The 17,789-nt window shown below is 36.6% G+C and overlaps 5 protein-coding genes across 5 annotated transcripts; 2 read left to right on the top strand and 3 right to left on the bottom strand.

Annotated features, from left to right (window-relative positions):
* Window positions 1–240: 240 nt before the first annotated feature.
* LOC120262393 (histidine-containing phosphotransfer protein 2-like) lies at window positions 241–1,985 on the bottom strand. The gene is made up of 6 exons (XM_039270494.1): window positions 1,864–1,985; window positions 1,612–1,742; window positions 1,453–1,521; window positions 1,288–1,359; window positions 569–641; window positions 241–427 (listed from the first exon to the last, which is right to left on the bottom strand). Exons 1-6 carry the CDS (start codon window positions 1,921–1,923, stop codon window positions 377–379), a joined length of 456 nt encoding a protein of 151 aa, XP_039126428.1. The 5' UTR covers window positions 1,924–1,985; the 3' UTR covers window positions 241–376.
* Window positions 1,986–3,196: 1,211 nt separating this feature from the next.
* LOC120261513 lies at window positions 3,197–4,404 on the top strand. Its single transcript, XM_039269431.1, has 3 exons — window positions 3,197–3,330; window positions 3,456–3,601; window positions 3,695–4,404. Exons 1-3 carry the CDS (start codon window positions 3,197–3,199, stop codon window positions 4,402–4,404), a joined length of 990 nt encoding a protein of 329 aa, XP_039125365.1.
* Window positions 4,405–4,871: 467 nt separating this feature from the next.
* LOC120260418 (probable uridine nucleosidase 1) lies at window positions 4,872–8,069 on the bottom strand. The gene is made up of 9 exons (XM_039267896.1): window positions 7,824–8,069; window positions 7,142–7,257; window positions 6,985–7,044; window positions 6,148–6,330; window positions 5,942–6,046; window positions 5,594–5,690; window positions 5,402–5,509; window positions 5,182–5,317; window positions 4,872–5,093 (listed from the first exon to the last, which is right to left on the bottom strand). Exons 1-9 carry the CDS (start codon window positions 7,930–7,932, stop codon window positions 4,985–4,987), a joined length of 1,023 nt encoding a protein of 340 aa, XP_039123830.1. The 5' UTR covers window positions 7,933–8,069; the 3' UTR covers window positions 4,872–4,984.
* A 656-nt stretch (window positions 8,070–8,725) lies between these two features.
* On the bottom strand, window positions 8,726–12,631 carry LOC120262201 (transcription initiation factor TFIID subunit 12). The gene is made up of 8 exons (XM_039270276.1): window positions 12,135–12,631; window positions 11,548–11,709; window positions 10,538–11,074; window positions 10,045–10,119; window positions 9,699–9,777; window positions 9,516–9,580; window positions 9,373–9,408; window positions 8,726–9,232 (listed from the first exon to the last, which is right to left on the bottom strand). The coding sequence occupies exons 1-8, from the start codon at window positions 12,606–12,608 to the stop codon at window positions 9,122–9,124; spliced, it is 1,539 nt and encodes a 512-aa protein (XP_039126210.1). The 5' UTR covers window positions 12,609–12,631; the 3' UTR covers window positions 8,726–9,121.
* A 3,607-nt stretch (window positions 12,632–16,238) lies between these two features.
* Window positions 16,239–17,214, top strand: LOC120261522 (zinc finger A20 and AN1 domain-containing stress-associated protein 6-like). The gene has a single exon (XM_039269440.1). The coding sequence runs from the start codon at window positions 16,537–16,539 to the stop codon at window positions 17,023–17,025; it is 489 nt and encodes a 162-aa protein (XP_039125374.1). The 5' UTR covers window positions 16,239–16,536; the 3' UTR covers window positions 17,026–17,214.
* Window positions 17,215–17,789: the final 575 nt, after the last annotated feature.

Consider the following 17,789-nt stretch of genomic DNA (forward strand, 5'->3'; position numbering starts at 1 on the left):
TGATTGTATTTAATTAAAGCTATATCATTTACAACTCAACTTCAATCACAAAAGATTTGTCTTCTGATGCTTTGGTGTATCAATTATCATTATTTAACCAGGAACCAAACTGAATTAATATGTATGTAGTGTGTGCATGTTAAGTGAGATCTCGGCCAACAAAAGGGTGTGATTTTTTTTTTTATCTTTTTTAATTTTAAATTTTCAATCACTCTCTGTGGGGAACCATGAAGATTTTTATGAAAGGAGGACAAGTATTGATGTCCAAGTTTTATTATAAAATAGAGGCTCTGGTTTACAAAAAGTTAGCCACTTTATATGGGCAATAAGAACATTTGTAACCAGTCACCATGATGAAGGCTCTCTTTGAAACTTCTTACTTTCCATTTGGCTTGTTGGTGCCACCGGCTTGAATCATCCTCTCCAGCTGCCGCACAGGAGGTTTATCAGGAATCATAATAATAATAATAATAAAAGTAAAAGAAATCACAATATTCAAATAAAAAATTATTAATTATAAGAGTGTAATTAATTAAGATGAACATTATCATCGAAGAGAATAACTTACATTCAGCATGGTCTCAAATTTGTTTCGCAGAATATTATATTCATCTTTGATCAAATTCACAGCACTCAGACACCTGCTAATTGAAATAAGTTATAAAAAAAACAAAAAAATACATGTAATACTACAACGCTATACCAAAAAAAGCTAATAAAAAAAGTTACACTTAGTGGAGGTTCGAAGTTATGTTTTTTTTTTTTTAATTGAAGTGATTTATTTATTTTTTTATTTAAAAAAAATTGAGAAAGTTACACGTTTTCCATATCATTGCCATTTTTATAAAATCATACAAAATGAGTAATAATAGTTCACAAAATCAAGCTTGAAATTCATTTGAAATAGCGCTACAGATAAGAACTACTTAGAATAATCACAAATAATTAAGGAAAGAATTAAATGATTAACAAGAAATTCATTGCTTTTCCTCAAACTTGGTTTAAAAAAGGAAAGCTCCGTTACGACCACAGTAAAAAAAATAAGTATTTTACTATTTTCTTCAAACTTGGTTTAAAAAAGGAAAATTCTGTTACCACCGTAGCAGTAATGGTTAAAAAAATATATATATAATAAAAAAAATTATTTCTTTAAGAACAAGCAAATATTTAGTCCCAGAAAATCAAATCTTCGGCTTTCTATTTGAAAGAGAAATGAATTACTACTCTTCTATTGTGAGCAAGCGGTAAACTAAAGAAAGATTGGGATGAAAAGTAACTTAAATTTACCCCTGGCGGTCGTTTGCATCACGGAACTGACGATACTGAACGCACGCCAGTTTCATCTTCGGAGCTCCAACGCTGCAGAAAGGATAAATTTTTCTTGAAAAAAATAAATAAAAGAAATTAATAACCAAAGAATTCATCATCAAAATAAGGGCACAGAATCAGTACGTGCAGCTACTTCCTTTCAGACGATGAACAAGAGGATCCACATTTTGGAAATCAATCACAGCCTGATTCCTGCCCAAATACATATAAATGTATAAATCTCCGATAAAAATATATATATATATACAATAAATTCAAAATCTTGGAAACAAATTAACAAACATGATAGTCTCAATCTCATTGAAAACCGTCCCAGTATCACCGCAAAACATGGCGATCACCTCCGCAACAAAGCCAGGGCTGGTCTCATCTTGCAATGTCTGCAGCTGCGTGAACTGCTCATCCAGCAAACCCTAGAAATTCAAATTATCCTCAATCTCAACCCTGATTCCCATTTTAAAAGAAAAAAAAAACCAAATTTTTCCCACAAATTCAATCAAACACAAACTCGAGGCTAAACTTGGGGAGCTTTACCTCTTGGAGCATGGAGTCCACCAGCGCTGCAAGCTGCTCCTTGTAGTTCACGGACGCCATTGAAGGAGCACAACCAAACCAAAGAGAGAGAGAGAGAGAGAGAGAGAGAGAGAGATGGTGAGAAAGAGTGCGAAGGGATTCGTAGGGGAAGAAGGGGTATTTATAGTGAGGGTAGTGTGACCAAATGTAGCGCATGGGGCCTCTTAATTGAATGCCACGTGGATGACAAGATTAGTGCAAATTTTTATGCATTTAATACGTACTCTGTACTCATTTAATTCGATTAATTGTCATCTGTTATATCTTCTGGGCTTTCCTTACTGGTTTGCTTCCTAAATTTAGCTTATCTGGTTTGTTTTTTCTTTTTCTTATTTTTTAAAATGCTAGAAAAATCTTAAAAATTTCCATATATTTCAATATTTGAGAATTTAAGTATCACATTGCTTAAAAAAAAATGTTTTTGGTGTATTTTTTTTTAAAATGGTGGCTTTAGTTTTATTGTTTTAGTTTAATCTTGAAAATGATATGGTATGTTTGAGATCAGCATCTTTAATTGACTTGGTTTCTTTAATAAGGTGGTTGATTTTGTCGTTTTAAGTTTTATTTCTTACCTTAGCATCATTGATAATTCTTATCGTTTACATCAAGTTATTTTTTACCTTAGCATCATTGATGATTTTTATGTCATTTAGTCTATATCTATTTTCTTATTAAAGGGAGTCTTTTAACTCCTTAAAAATTACTTAAAAATTTTTAAAAAAAAAATACAACTCTCACTCGTAATAATGATTGAAGATTGTGGCTTTATATTTATTTGAAAAAAATAATTCTTTCATGAAGGGGAAAAAGTTTTTATAAAATATCTTATATTGCCTTGCATCAATTATTTATCCATTTTAAATTTTACATAACAAAACAGTAATAAAAAAATATATACATACATATTTTGTTTTTTAGAAAATGAATAAACCATTAAACATACTAAAAAGGAACAGGTACAATCAGGAAGCTTTATCCCTTCTTTTTCTTTCCTCTATTTTAAATATATTTAAAAGGAACATGCACAGATTCAGAAGTTTTATGCGCTTTCCCTCCTCTATATCTGTGTGTGTGTGCTGAGATTTTATTTTCATGAAAATAACTAATATTCGAAAAGTTCTTTTTAAAAAAATAAAAAGAACAAAAAAGGAAAAAGGAAAACATGAATAAAGTCGGTCAGTTTTATTTCCAAAAACATGTGAATAAAGTGTCAGTCTTTCATATCAAGGCTCAATGTACACACCCTCATCCATGCATTTGCATGTGTTTCAAAAGCACTGTCTCCACTCCATGCATGCCTGAACAATATAAGTCCTTTGTTCACGAGATTCCCAAAGACATTGTTATGCACTTGCAAAATGAACGTGAATTCAATCCTGACACTATAAAAGGACCAAGAGATGAAGATGATGATGATCACACCAAGGAGTAAAGAAAACAGATATATATCTACATATAAAAGCTATGAATACATATATGAAGAGAAACAAAGGATTAATCAATACTATTATTAGCTTTGTTCTAGTTATGTTTCTGATAGCATGTACAACCAGAGTTGAAGGGTTTGAAAAATTATATCCAAGGAAGGTGAGATGCAGGCTGAGTTTCTACCCAAAATGCTATTATGTCTCTTTACCATGTCCTCCACAATGCCCACAGAGTTGCTTAATGGACTGCACCCTCTGCAAGCCAATCTGCCGTAAGTTTATTATAACTCTCTTTAATTATTCTTTACTATATATATAACACCAATGAACACCAATTAACATTAATATATAACACCATTTATCAGAATGCAATAGACCTGGTGCTGTTTGCCAGGACCCACGCTTCATTGGCGGGGATGGCATCACCTTCTACTTCCATGGCCGGAAAGACAAAGACTTTTGCTTGGTGACTGACTCAAACCTCCACATCAACGCACATTTTATCGGCAAACATAACCCGACATCGGCCTCGAAACGACGTGACTTCACCTGGGTCCAATCCCTTGCTATCCTCTTCAATAATCATAAGCTCTTCATTGGTGCTAAAAAGATTAATACAACACTGTGGGATGACACTATTGATCAGCTTGAACTCTACTTCAATGAGCACTCTATAACTCTGAATTCAAATGAAGGTGCAGTGTGGGAGTCCATGAGTGATCCTAGAGTGTTTATTACTCGCACACGTGTGAGCAATGGAGTGAAGTTGGAAGTGGAAGGGAAGGTGGAGATCTTGGCTTTGGTTGTGCCAGTGACTCAAGAGGAGTCAAAGGTGCACAAGTATAATGTGGGGAAAGATGAGAGTTTGGCTCATTTGGATTTGGGGTTCAAGTTGTATGGTGTGAGTGAGAAGGTGGATGGAGTGCTTGGGAGGACTTATAGAAAGGATTATAAGAGCAGGGCTAAGATGGGAGTGGCAATGCCGGTGTTGGGTGGTGACCGTGAGTTTGTTTCTTCTGGTCTTTTTAGTACTGATTGCCTTGTGTCTCAGTTCAATGCAACTGCAACAAGCTAGAGAGAAAGGCTGATATGATGGCTGTCTTTTAGCTTTTCTCTTCATTATATATATATATACATAATGCATAGCTAATAATATACTATTATCTATGTTAACTTATTTACCTTTAATAACATCTACCATCAGAGTGTGCGCAAGAGAAGTTAAAATCATAAATAACAACATATATGCTTGTTATTATTTTAGATAAACAGAATTGAACTTGATTCCATACGACTGCATTAATTGAATTCCCACTTTCAAAATAAAAGAAAAATAATAGAATAAGGCAATAAGCAATGGTGGATTGCATCCTATTAGACTTGCACATTGAAGCTCAAAGAAATTTATTAATAAAATGAGGCAGTAATTTATCCATGGTGGATGGCACAGTTTGGTTGTATGATACATTTTTGATAGAAGAAATACATTGAAGCACAAAGGAATTGATTGGAGCTCATTTTAAACCAATAAAACACAACAAATCCAAAGATTGAATTCTTTTAAAAGTGGACGAATGTCATTTGAATAAACAAGACAAGTAATGTATTCAGAATACATAATAATTCAATAGATCACACATAATCATATTCAAATTTCAAGGTTTCATGAGCAGCTCTTTAACGAATAAAATAACCCTGGGAACATCAACTGACCATGCTACTGAGATCGGTGAATAGCCAGACCATGGGTTACTGCTGTTCCAGCTGCAACATATATATAGATTGGTGTTCAGCAGTAAGTCGAATTCAAATTAAATTAAACAAAATCCAAACTAAGCAAGAAAAACCATACTTCTTCAATCCTTGATCCATTAGGGTATGTCCCACACAGATGCCTTGTGTCTCAACTCTTACAACACCCTTCTTAAATGAAAATAAATCCGGTCGAACCAGTGCAGCAAAACAAACAGGGTCGTGCAGAAAAATACCTGCATTTGAGAATTTTGTTCATGTTAGACGGGATAAATTACAAATATTTATAGCGAAAAAGAAAGAATAGAGAGCTTCTTTACCGTAGACACCATCAGATTTTACATGCCAATCCCTATAGAATTGGCACATATCACATAGGAGCTGCGCATATCTTCCTTTAGAGTTTCTCAACTCAAGGAGGTCTGAATCTGAAATCATGGGCAGTATCAGGATGCGTATGAATTCAAGTGTGGTATAACCGGAACAAGTAATAAAAATAAAAAGACCAAAACCTTTTAAACAAACTTGGGTGGTGATATTTATTCCGACAACAAGAATATCTGCTCCACATGTGAACACAATATCAGCAGCTTCAGGGTCCCCGTAAATCTGTGAAATAGTTCAGAAATCATTAGATGGCATTTTCTCAGCTTATTTTGTTTTAAATAACAAATCACCATCTTAGGTGAATGGTTCCACAAACTAGATAAATTCAAATCCTAGGCACGTGGATAAATTTATCCCTGATTTATCACACTTTTATGCAAATGACAAATGAATAAATAACACAGTAGGCATTAATGGAAAAGAACAGAAGTTATCCAGTTCCCCAAAATTTAAAATCAAATGATTTATCTTACATTAGCTTCCGCAGCAGGATTCACATTCCCAGATGCAAAGAAAGCCCCGCCAAGGACAACAATCCTCTTAACCTTGCTAGCAAAGGACGAGTCCCTTTTGATGGCCTGTGCATGTAAATGTAGATAATAGTTATCACTTGCAATAAATAATACATAACTTTCCTATCAGAAGTTCGGTTAAAGGATGATGGGACAGAGTAACTTACCAATGCTAAATTTGTTAAAGGTCCCAATGCCAGTATAGATACTTCATTTGGGAACTCAGAAACCTTGTCAACCAAAAATTCAGCGGCACCTTTCTCGATCCTTTTTCCTTTAGGAGGGGGAAGTGATATATTCCCCAACCCATCAGAACCATGAATAAAATCAGCAATTCGTGGCTTCCCCCTCTAATAACATGAAACAGAAAAATGGTACTTTAACTACAAGAATGACAGTACAAATGGCTGACAAATGAATTCATGAGAAGAAACTCTCATGACAATCCAAGTCAAAAGAAAATCAGTGCCCTTTGCCATTTAAAGTTGGTATAAAATGAGACGGTGTAGAAAGTTAACTCGCATAAAAAATGAAGTCATATAATTTTCATAAGATTTTGATGAACAGTAAATTGTATCAACTAGATATATAAGTCACCCTTGTTTCTGGACAAAAATACATCAGTATGTATAATGTTCATGGAAGTCTTATAGGTTTATCATTTTCTTCCCTCAAACCAAGAGAACAATCTGCTATGGGCATAGCATATCAGATAAGACACAAAGTTATAATGCAGAAATCTCTATTGCGCCTGAAAAGTTACAACACCAAATTCAGAAAGTTTCTCAATTTTACAGAGATACTGCCTTCCATTTAATTTTCACACAACCTTACTGAAGCAAAGAGGACTTCACTTCATTCTAGAAGGTATACCATTTCAATTTTAACTAACAAGCACACTTGGCAATTAGCATCCCATCTAACTCAATAATAAAAATATAACAACAATACTTCCAGATAATAAATAGCAGACAGTGGTAAGCTGCAGGTGATCAGATCCATACCTTCAAAGGCTCATCACTACCTTGTGCCACCGGAAGTCCAGAACGCCCTGCAATCTCACACTATCCTTTTTCATAACACACACACAGAGATAACGATTAATGTCTTTATAAACATCAAACACATGACAAATAAAGATGAGTCAAGCATGACACATACCAAAAGCAGAGCATTGCGAGTCGCATCTTCTGTACTGACGTTGCCAAAAATTGTTGTCAAACCTAGAATCTCAATCTCTGGTGTTTGAAAAGCCATCAAAATAGTCATGCTATCATCTGTTACCATAAAAGGCACAGAGAAAAAAAAAAAAGGTCAGGTCAGCATCCTGGTTCTCATAGACTTCCATCTCCAAAAACAAAACCATAAAAAAGCCGAAACTATATTACTCCAGCACAAGCCTAACTGAAAGGGACATGAAAAACCCACTAGTAAGGGAATTTTGCACCCAACGTACAGTGAATTGCAGCTTTACTATTAAAAAAAAAAAAACTTTTTTTTTTAAAAGAAAACAGAGGGGAAATATCAATAGATCAAGGAACAAAGAGAAAAATCAGAACTTGCAAAAGAATAACAGAATAATTAGCCATAAATAGTTCAGTAGTGAACCTTCAGATTGCGTAAAAATCAAGTTTCATGGGACAATAGAATAGCATAAGAATGAAATCTAAATTCCAAATAGCTTCTTTAAAAACATCAGACAGGGCAATCAACCAGATCCCATACAGATCTCCGCTATTATACGAAAACAAAATCCACTACAGCCCCGATAAAGCAATGCAATCGAACAAAGGGCAAGAATCAGAGCCTCAATTGAAAAGAAAACAGGAGAACAAAGTGGTACCGATCCCAGGATCCGTATCGATGATGACTTTTTCCTTCTTCGAAAGTGGTTGTCCCCCGATCTCCAGATGCCCATGTGAGTTCGAATTCAAATCTCCAAAGGATTCCATTACCCCCCACTCCTCCTCGACGAAGATCAACGAATGCTAGGGTTTCAAGGAAGAGAGACGAGAGAGACGAGCGAAAGGGTTCCGTCTCGCGCTCTCTCTTCTCCCTCGAAATTTATACTTCTTTTTTTTCTCTTACGACTCGTGAGAAATAAGAAGACGGTGGCATATGCCATGGCTTTAAAAAGAAGATCTCAGTACACGTGGCGTAAAATGAGTGGTCCACGATGATAATTGGCTTCGACTATGAATCGAAAGAACAATCTTTGGATATCTTCGTTTTTAGGACGGAGAAAACGATGGCGAGTATTTTGTAACATGTTTGAAATTTTGAATTCTAGTCCTAATCAATGAAATAATTAAATTAATTTTTTTATAATAAGTTCATTGACACATTTAAAACAAAAAAAAAGTTCATTGACTTGATTTGAAATTGAATGAAATACTATCTTGGTTTGTGCGGTAGATTCTCATCTTGCCATATTATTATTATTATTATTATTTTTTCATTCAGGCTCACAGCTTTTTTTTTTTGTAAAAGTACGCCAAGTTGTTTTCATAAAATAATACATTTCTTCAATGGGATCCAAATCAGCGGCCCAAAATGATAAGGATGCATTTGGCAGCAATTTGCCCTTCTTTTTCCTGATTTATTATTCTTATAAAATTATAATGGGATACTTTTTGCAAAAAAATTTAATATCTTGCCGTAGGTAGGCACTTGCAATGCTGGTGTGTCACGACACAAATAGGATCAGGGTGATGACTGTAAGGCACATCATGTTACACACTTGGATAGAATAAGCTTGAACCATGAAAATAACAAAGAGTCACGTTAGATACAGATAACAAGGTAGGCAAGATCACATGCGCTCATATGCCAAGCAATGTTAGGAAACAATCTAATCTAACCAGTGACACAACGTTTGCAAAAGAATCCGGCAAAATTTGCAGGTAGAATTAAGAAATAGTACTACAAAAGGGTATAACATGGCAGACAGAATCCTCCTCATGATGAATATGGTGATTGATTCATTGAGTAACACTCTTTTCAATCGACCAAGAGAGTCAAAACATGTAAGTTATCTGGCATGAGGAGTTAGTCTGCACATGTTAAGAAGAAGGATACTACAAAAAGATTTGTAGGATGGATTGAGGAAGTCAGTGAGGATGAGAACAAACTGTCGAAGCTTCAGGCCGGAGGTGGTTTGGCAGCATGAGATTTGGAGTTTGCTGCAGCTTGTGTAGAAGTGGGGTTTTTCACATTCCCTGAATCGCCTGTTGCTACCATTGATTTCTTGATCTAAAAAACACAGCAAATGGCACACATGATGTATGTAATATATAAACCTAGCATGACTGGCCCATAACCATACAAGGGCATGGATAACAACAAGATGCATGCAATTCAAATCATAAAATTTTATAGGATATAATACATACCACAGCAAGTCTTTCCTTGTGAATATCATTTATAACCTGCAGCAGAAAACAACAACAAAGAAAAAATAAAATAAAATTAGAGCAAGTATACTAACCAAGCAATTACGTTTAAAATTCTTTATATGTGGTTTTGAAACTCTCACAGGTTTCTTATAGCACTTAATCTCATCTCCACTAAACCCGGGGAGTGACATACTCCAATTTCTCTCTGCATCCAAAATATCAAATGAACCAATCATATAAAATGTAAATAATCAGCAGGAGAAAGTCAGAAAAAGGTGGCAAAAGTAGGCAATAAAGCAATAGACAACACTGAATTCACTTACCGACATGAAGAAGTATGTCCTTTGCTTCCAGTGTGGTAGATTTTCGATGCTTAGCCAAAGAGCAACCAAATGCTGTTATCTGTCCATTAAGAGAAATTAATTTAACAAATTGCCTACAGAATCATGAACCAGAGAGTCAGTAGTAGAAACCCTCGACACCAAAAAGCATAGCAACATCAATTCTTTACTGACAAGCACTCCCTCACAATTTTTTCCCCTGAGATAGAAATGAATTCCTCACACTCTACCCTTTCTGATCCATAACCACAAGCACTTCATTAAGGTCCAAACTATTTGGTTTTGTGCTTGTCAACATGCTAAGCTATGCATGGTAAGTAGGACTTACAGATTCAATGAAATCATCAGCAATCTCCACTAGAACATCTTCAACCTCAGGATCCAACTTCTCGGATGGATCAATCTGTTCAAAAGAAAAGGATGGTTAAAAGCCTTGGAGTTTGCACATTACATAAACCTTTCACATATTTGGGCTGAATCTGAATTAAAAAATAAAATAAAATCACTGCATCAGGATCTTAAATGAAAATTATGTCAAGCTAACATCACCACTGTAGCCCTCGTAGGTCAGCAGTGCAGAGATATAGGATGAGAAGCTATAAATTGACACTATCATATGTCAGTACTTCCAGCACCATCACGAATACATGTATTTACTAAGGGTTTGCAAAGCGATGACCAGGAACGCAATGTTCACTAATTTCTATACTTCAAATATTGCTTTGTAAAACTAGTATGCATGTTAAGTTCTGCGTCTGATGCAGATATATGACTTGTTTCGAATTTTCAGGACAAGGAATCAGACAAGATGCATCAATCACCTGAGCCACCAAGTCACGGATACTTCTCTTGCTGAGAATCTGAGTACCAGATTCAGGATCTGGGGCAACAACTGAAGAAATAGGCCCCGTTTGAGCAGCAGACTGTAATGATGCTGGAATATTTGACTTCTGCTGAACTGACAAATGAGCACGAGCACCTTGCTGTGGTGGCAGCATTTGTTGGCTTCTTGATGGTAAGAACTGTTGATTGTGTTCTTGTGACTGATTTGGCAAAGCAGACTGCTGTTGATGCATTTGTTGAAGATGCAGCGGTAGATTCTTTTGTTGTTGTTGTTGTTGCTGCTGCTGTAGTAAAGTGCTCTGTAAAGAATGCTGATGTTGCTGGGAAAGCTGCGGCCTTTGCTGAGGTACCTGTTGCTTCAACTGTGGCCTGTATTGAGAGGAAGGAGATGCTTGCAACTGTTTTCCTTGGGCTGCCATCCATTGTTGATCAAGAGTTTGAGGAGTTTGTGCTCCAGATGTTGGGGTATTTGAAGAGGCCATTGGAGGTCTTGCTAAACCATGGGTTTGAAATTTCTATAAATGAAAATAAAAAAGCTGAATCAAATTAAGCATGGAAATTAAAAGTTCACAGAGTTATTTACATTGCTTCACACCACTGAAAATCTAAGTAAGAGATTATCAGGAAAACAAAAGGGGCACTGGCTTAAAGTCCCACAATGTTCTAGTTGGAAAGCTGGGATGATAGCTGTAGGTCAGAAATGAACATAGAAAAGATGGAAGATGTCATATGAAACACCAGACAGAAATATACGAAATAGAATCTGCACAAAATACTAGTCAATGCACAAGGAAGCAATATAAGGTACAATTGCACATTTTCATAAACAGAATTGCATGACAGAACCCAGCAAAAGCCAACATCAAACGATATAAGCAATTTATAGGTTTGATAGATTGAAACACACTTATCACTCAACATAAATTCGGTGAACAGGAGTGATAACCAGGTTCGTTTGGATAACATATATAGAGTTTTGGCAGCTTACTTGGGCACTTAAAGATTGACTAGTTGCTGGAGATGCTGATCTTGCTGTTGGCTGACCAAGCCGTGGATGCTGTCCAGCAACTCCACTCAAGCGCATCTGAGAACCAGAGCTAATAGAACCAATCATGCCAATGGTCTGAATCCCAGGAGCAGGTTGCCTGGCCTGGAAAACCAGTTACATAACAGAAGCAAGAGCAATGAATCAAAAAGTGACAACCTATGGTGAAATAAACCACCCCAGCCTTCAAGATTCTAACTTTAGACCTGATAAGTTCAGCTTATCCATGAATAAGCATGGCAATGTAGGTCAGACCTAAGAAATCAGGAACTTGCGAAACTACAGTACAAGAAGGTTGTGAAAGAGGATAATGTTCCTACTAGAGCATGCCAATCTAGACAGTTGCAGCGGGAAAAAAATAGTAGATTAGGTAACTGTCTAAGCATAAAAAACCTAACAAAGCTCTTCCTCGTTGCTAACCTGAAGCTACACGATCCATACATCACATCACTAATCCAGTCACAAAACATCAATGCAATCGAATACAAACATAAAGAGCAGAAACACTATGCCAAATAATCATCGATTACCTGGGCATTTGACAAGGAGGACTGGTCGGGGCGATGAAGGCCAGAGTAGGGCTGACTGAAGGTTGTAGATGGGTTGAAAAAGGTCTGGCCTGGCTGATGGGGTCTCGGATGGTGGGCGGGAACTCCAATTGCCATCCCGCCCCGCTGGATCGGAGCAGTAGAAGTGGCGGCAGAGGAGGTGGCTGGTATGTGGGACGAGAAGTGGGGGAAAGGGCCCTGGGGCCGAGAAGTGGCGACTGGAGGCCTCGTCTGAGACTGCTGTGTTTGCTGCGATTGGGGCGGTATGGGGGCGGAGGAGGAGGTGCTGGTGGATGGAGGCGGGACTTCGGTGGTCGCAGGGGCGGACGAGGATGAGGTTTGAGACGGAGTAGTCGTCGGCGTCGGCGTCGGCGCCGCCACCGTGGAGGAGGGCGGTGGTGGAGGCTCGGAGGAGGGCGGCGCTGATGACGCCGCTGGGGGTTCGTTCGCATCCATGAGTTCTTCGCTCCTTCGCCTCTTCGCCCGCGTCGAGGAGTGGAAGATATCCTTTTATTTCAGGTTTTGGGTTCGGGTTCGGGTTCGGGTTTACTATTTGGATCCGAATCCGGATTCGGGTCCAAACAACAAACAATAAACTGTTTGTAATGCTTTATTAAATCCAAATTTATTCTTCATGAGCTATAATTAAATTGAAAATATGTATAAAAAATTCGTAAGACGTGATAATTTTTAAAAATAAGATCATGATCATTTGAATAACTAAACAAATTTCAATACATACTATAATGAATGTTATTACATAGTAGAGCAAGTTAAATATGTCCTTAGAATCCTAACACATCTATTTGTATTTTGTATATGTTGAATTTCAACTAGTGCTTAGAACCTTATATGCACATATCTCTTCTTCTTTTATTACCAGGAAGTTTTAAAACTCAGGTATGCATTGTTTATTCTTTTATTTATCTTTTCATTTTATTGCTTATTGATTAGTATTCTCATTGCAAAAATATGTTTTAGTTTTATGGACCGGATTGGTTTTGTTATTGTGCTATGTGATCAAGAAGACAACGTTCAACAATTTTTTTTTTTTTATTTATAAAATATAGCTGAATCACATATCTAAATGTGAAAATTAGTATTTTATCATATTTATGCTTTCACTTTATGTGAGTTAAAAATTTGAAAGCGCAATAACTCACATAAAGAGCGAAATAACGTTCAACAATATCCCTCTTTGCGATCTTTACTTGATAACTTACAAACCCCACAGAGTTCGGGCAGTGATCGAAAGCGCTGGGGCCTGTCCCCTAATGGTCGTTTCTCTGTTAAATCCTTCTATTCCTTCCTCATTGATGGGAAATTCGTTGTCCTCGGTCACCCATTATCCTAAGGGGTACTAGGAAAGTCAACCTCTTCAACTGGCTGGCTTAGGAGGATAAGATTCTCTCGTTGGAAAAATTTGGCACTTAGAAGATGCAATTTTTGTTTCTTCAACTACTTGTGTCATGTGCCATGCTGATGTTGAATCGATCGATCACCTCCTCACTCGGTCCCTGTTGCTTGCATGTTTGGAACTTCTTCGGACGGTTTGTTCGAGGTTCGATCCGGTCCTTCATCCATGCGAGATCCGTGGGGAAAGCTGGGCGAAATAACTTCCAGAGGCCGTTATCCTTCTTTTGGGACCTCTTAGCTAGAGCCATTACTTGGAATATCTGGATTGAACGAAATGCTCGCATTTTTCATCTTCATATGCTTCGTTTGCTTCTCTTATTGTGAAGATTATTCATATGTTTCTCATATGGGTCGAATGCAACTCACGACTCTAAAAGAGCAAAGTTGGAAGAACCAATTAAGAAGATCAGCGAGCACTGAGTTCATTTCTGCTAGGGAGGTGGAGCACCATGTTCCTCCCGGGAGGATAGTTCTTACCCGGGAGATGTGTAGTGTTGTTGTCTTTTTGGGGTTGCCCTTCTCTTGTTTGAGCACTCTTTTGTGGTTTTCTACTGAGACATTGTGTTCTTTGGTCCTCCCACTTCGTGGAGTCTGCTTTTTCCTCTTGTTGTATTTTGTCTTCGGTGTTTTCTTTATGAATGTGGTTTATCCACTTTTATAAAAAAATTTTTGAACTCATCTCCTCAATAAAATATTAGCACTTTACGTAGAGGATTTATTGTTAATAGATTATGAGATTATTGGTTAATGCATATCATTTTTTTTTATTTTAATGCTTTTTTCAAAATATTAAAACTATAATTACTGAATAGACACAAGTACAGAATGTGTAAAAAAAACAATATAGAACGTATAAGGAGTACATTGGTGGGATAAAAACTAGTATTTATGTCTAGCAATCACAATTTCCACAAAGGAGTGAAGCATGTTTAAGCCTACACTAAACATTTTTAATAAATTTATTTAATAGAAGTCATTCCAACTAATTCACTTGTTAAAGTAATTGTAAAACAAAGTAAATAAATATATGAAATGAACCAACAATAAACTAAGAATCTTTTAAATTTTTTTTATTTTGGCAAGAAGAACACGATGTAAATAAAATAAAATAAAATATTAAAAAATATAATTAATAATAATAAAGAAAGTACAAAACCAGCGCACCAGTTTGAAAAAATTTAAATCCTCATGACCATATAAATAAAGCTAAAGTCTCATTTAACATGCGATGGCACTGGCACACCAACACGTCCTTATTTGTACAATGCCAACAAATTCATATTGATATTCACCAAACACGTCTCTTTGAAAAAATTATTTACTCTCGTCCATTTGTGCCCCTCTCGTCATTCGGCACGTCACCTTCTCCCAAACCCACCAGGCTTATATTACTCTACACGTGTCTATCAGCCACCACAACAGACCTTGTCCCCCACTGCCTCTCTTTTCTCTCTCTCCTTACTTTAATTATATTTAATTTATCTAGCTAATCATTGTTTTATCATTTACTTAATCAAGATTAAGAGAAAATAATAGCTCAACAAGCCCGCCATCTATTAGTGGATCACTGATAAGGGAAATGGAAGTACGGTACTGCCACGCATTCACTCCGTCAGCGTCCTTATCAACTCATTGCCCTCGCCTTTGCCGTAAAAGTACATAAATGCCCACTTGATTTTATTTTTTATTTTTTCCTTTTAACGAACGGATGAGAAACACTAAGATTTAAGGATTGTCTTCCTGATATGCTACTGTATATTGGAGAAGTCCCTCTCTCCTCCTCCTTATGTCTCAGTGTTCTGTTTCGTTTCTTAGCGTTTGTTTTCTTTGTTATGTACTTTTATTTTCATTTCTAGTAGAGTTGTTTATCTGTTTTGTTTTTCTTTGTAATATTTTCCTCTCTTTTAATGCAATTGTGGTTTATCCACTTTATATAAAAAAAATTAAAAATTATTAAAAATAAATAAATAAATACACTAATTATAATAGTTTAAATTTTTTTAATTTTGTAATTTTTAAAAATTGAAACCACTATTTTTTTCATAGAAGATTTTTTTTTTTGAAAAAACGACAAGCACTGACCAACGTACTCTCATCTTATATAGGATATGAGATTCGATCTCGGATCTCTCCGAAATGAACGCCTTACATAAGGGATCCGATACTAATTGATTCAAAGGCCGTTGGTTTTTTCATAGAAGAATTACATCCATACTTATAAATAGTATTAATAAACAATATTAAATCTAATTATATATTATATAAAATATTACAGCTCTTAACTCATATAATTGAGTTATCTAATTATTAACGTAACAAATCTGTTTGTTATAAAAGTTCTTATTAAATAAAAAAATACAATTTTAATTAAATCAAAAGGATTTGATGGGTTAAAAAGAATCGGTAATCTTATTAATCAATCAGATGGACAAGAGCGGACAAAAGTTGCCGACTCATCCATCACGGCCGCACGATATCTGAAGAGCCAATGGCCGAACCGTAATAATCATGAAAACCACGGCCACTTACAAAGGAAAGGAAACAAACAAGCAATATGGCAAATTGGCATCATCCAAAACCGGAATCAAGGTGGGAAAACCGCTCCCGGTTTTGGTGTTGGATTTCGGTGGTTTTCCGTCTTGGGTGAGAGTTTGAATCGTGACAGCGCGTATCCCGTGATGCCACGTCGCTCGTTCCTTTGATTCCTAATGGACCTCCGCGTCCTCTGCTTCTAATTAATCACATTCCCCCATTTCGATCTCTTCCTCTCTTTCTTCGATCCCTCTCCTTCTATTTCTTTCCACCTTGTTTCCCTCTTTCTCTCTCGCAGCCATCAATCCTACCACCATCGTCGTCTTCTTCTTCTTCGATTCCTTTTGATTTAAAGGAGAAGAAGCGAAGGGGGATTGCTCATCAGGTACGCTTTGTTTTATACTTAGTTTTGATTTTAGATTTAGAGGGATAGAGGATGGCGGAAGAGCAGAGATGCCAAGAAGGTCACCGGTTGTGCGCCAACAACTGTGGCTTCTTTGGGAGTCCGGCGACGCAAAATCTTTGCTCAAAGTGTTACCGTGATTATCGACTCAAAGAGGATCAGGCATCGTCGGCGAAGATGGCCGTCGAGAAATCCCTCCTCGCTTCTCCCTCATCCTCCGACGATGTTTCCACCGCTGTTGAGGCGGTGGACTCATCCGCATCTATTGTTGTAAAGCCCGCTGGTGTTGAGGCTTCGCTGGCGGTGGGTGTGGTGGAGGAGCGGCGACAGGCTGGGCGGTGCTCGGCGTGCAGGAAGAAGTTGGGGCTCACCGGGTTCCGGTGCCGGTGTGGGGCCACATACTGTGGGACCCACCGGTACCCGGAGAGGCATGGATGTAGCTTTGATTTCAAGGCGGTTGGGCGTGAGGCCATCGCTAAAGCGAATCCACTTGTCAAGGCCTCCAAGCTCGAAAAGATCTAGATCTTTATGATGATGATGATGGATTGATCGACGGCTTGGATCGATTGGGTGGGTTTGTGTGGTTGTGCTTGGTTTGCATGGTGGTTGTGTTTTCGTTTTCTGTAATTTATAATGAAAAGGAAATGTTTGTCTAATCGTTGCTTGCGTGTGTGATGGTGCAAGTCGAATGAAGTTATGTTTCTTATGTTTTTTTTTTTTAATCTCATTTCCAGTTGGTGTTATATTTATACTTTATTATACTACTGTCCAAATATATAAAAGAAATGGTGTAATCCTGCTATCTAAGGCAGTCTTCTCTTTGAGGGATCCAGGTGACTACCCTCTTCTGGATGATACCCCAGTTATTTATTTATTTATTTATTTTAAAAAAATTAAATAAATTATTTCAATTAAAACTGAAAAACTAACACAAAATAAAACTACAACAAACCGAAATGACAAAATAAGAAGTGATACAAAGGCTAACAAAATATATTCCACCTTAGGATACAAAGTCATTTTCAGAACTTTATAAATATAAAAATAGACTATTCCGTGACCCTCCAGTAATTTGATCCCTACAACTTTTTATCATCAATAATTTGAATGATGCATGTCCTTCTCTTTATTTTATTTTATTTTATTTTTTCTTCCAAGCTTCACCTCTCGTGGGGTTGTTGTATCTTTTTCATTTGTTGTTATTTTTTAATTTTTTCCCCATTTTTTTTGGTAAAAGACTGATTTAACTATAAAATAAAAAAATAATAAAAAAATTTGTAGTTGAG

The sequence above is a fragment of the Dioscorea cayenensis genome, chromosome 5 (genome assembly GCF_009730915.1).
Source record: "Dioscorea cayenensis subsp. rotundata cultivar TDr96_F1 chromosome 5, TDr96_F1_v2_PseudoChromosome.rev07_lg8_w22 25.fasta, whole genome shotgun sequence".
In the NCBI taxonomy this organism is placed as follows: Eukaryota; Viridiplantae; Streptophyta; class Magnoliopsida; order Dioscoreales; family Dioscoreaceae; genus Dioscorea; species Dioscorea cayenensis.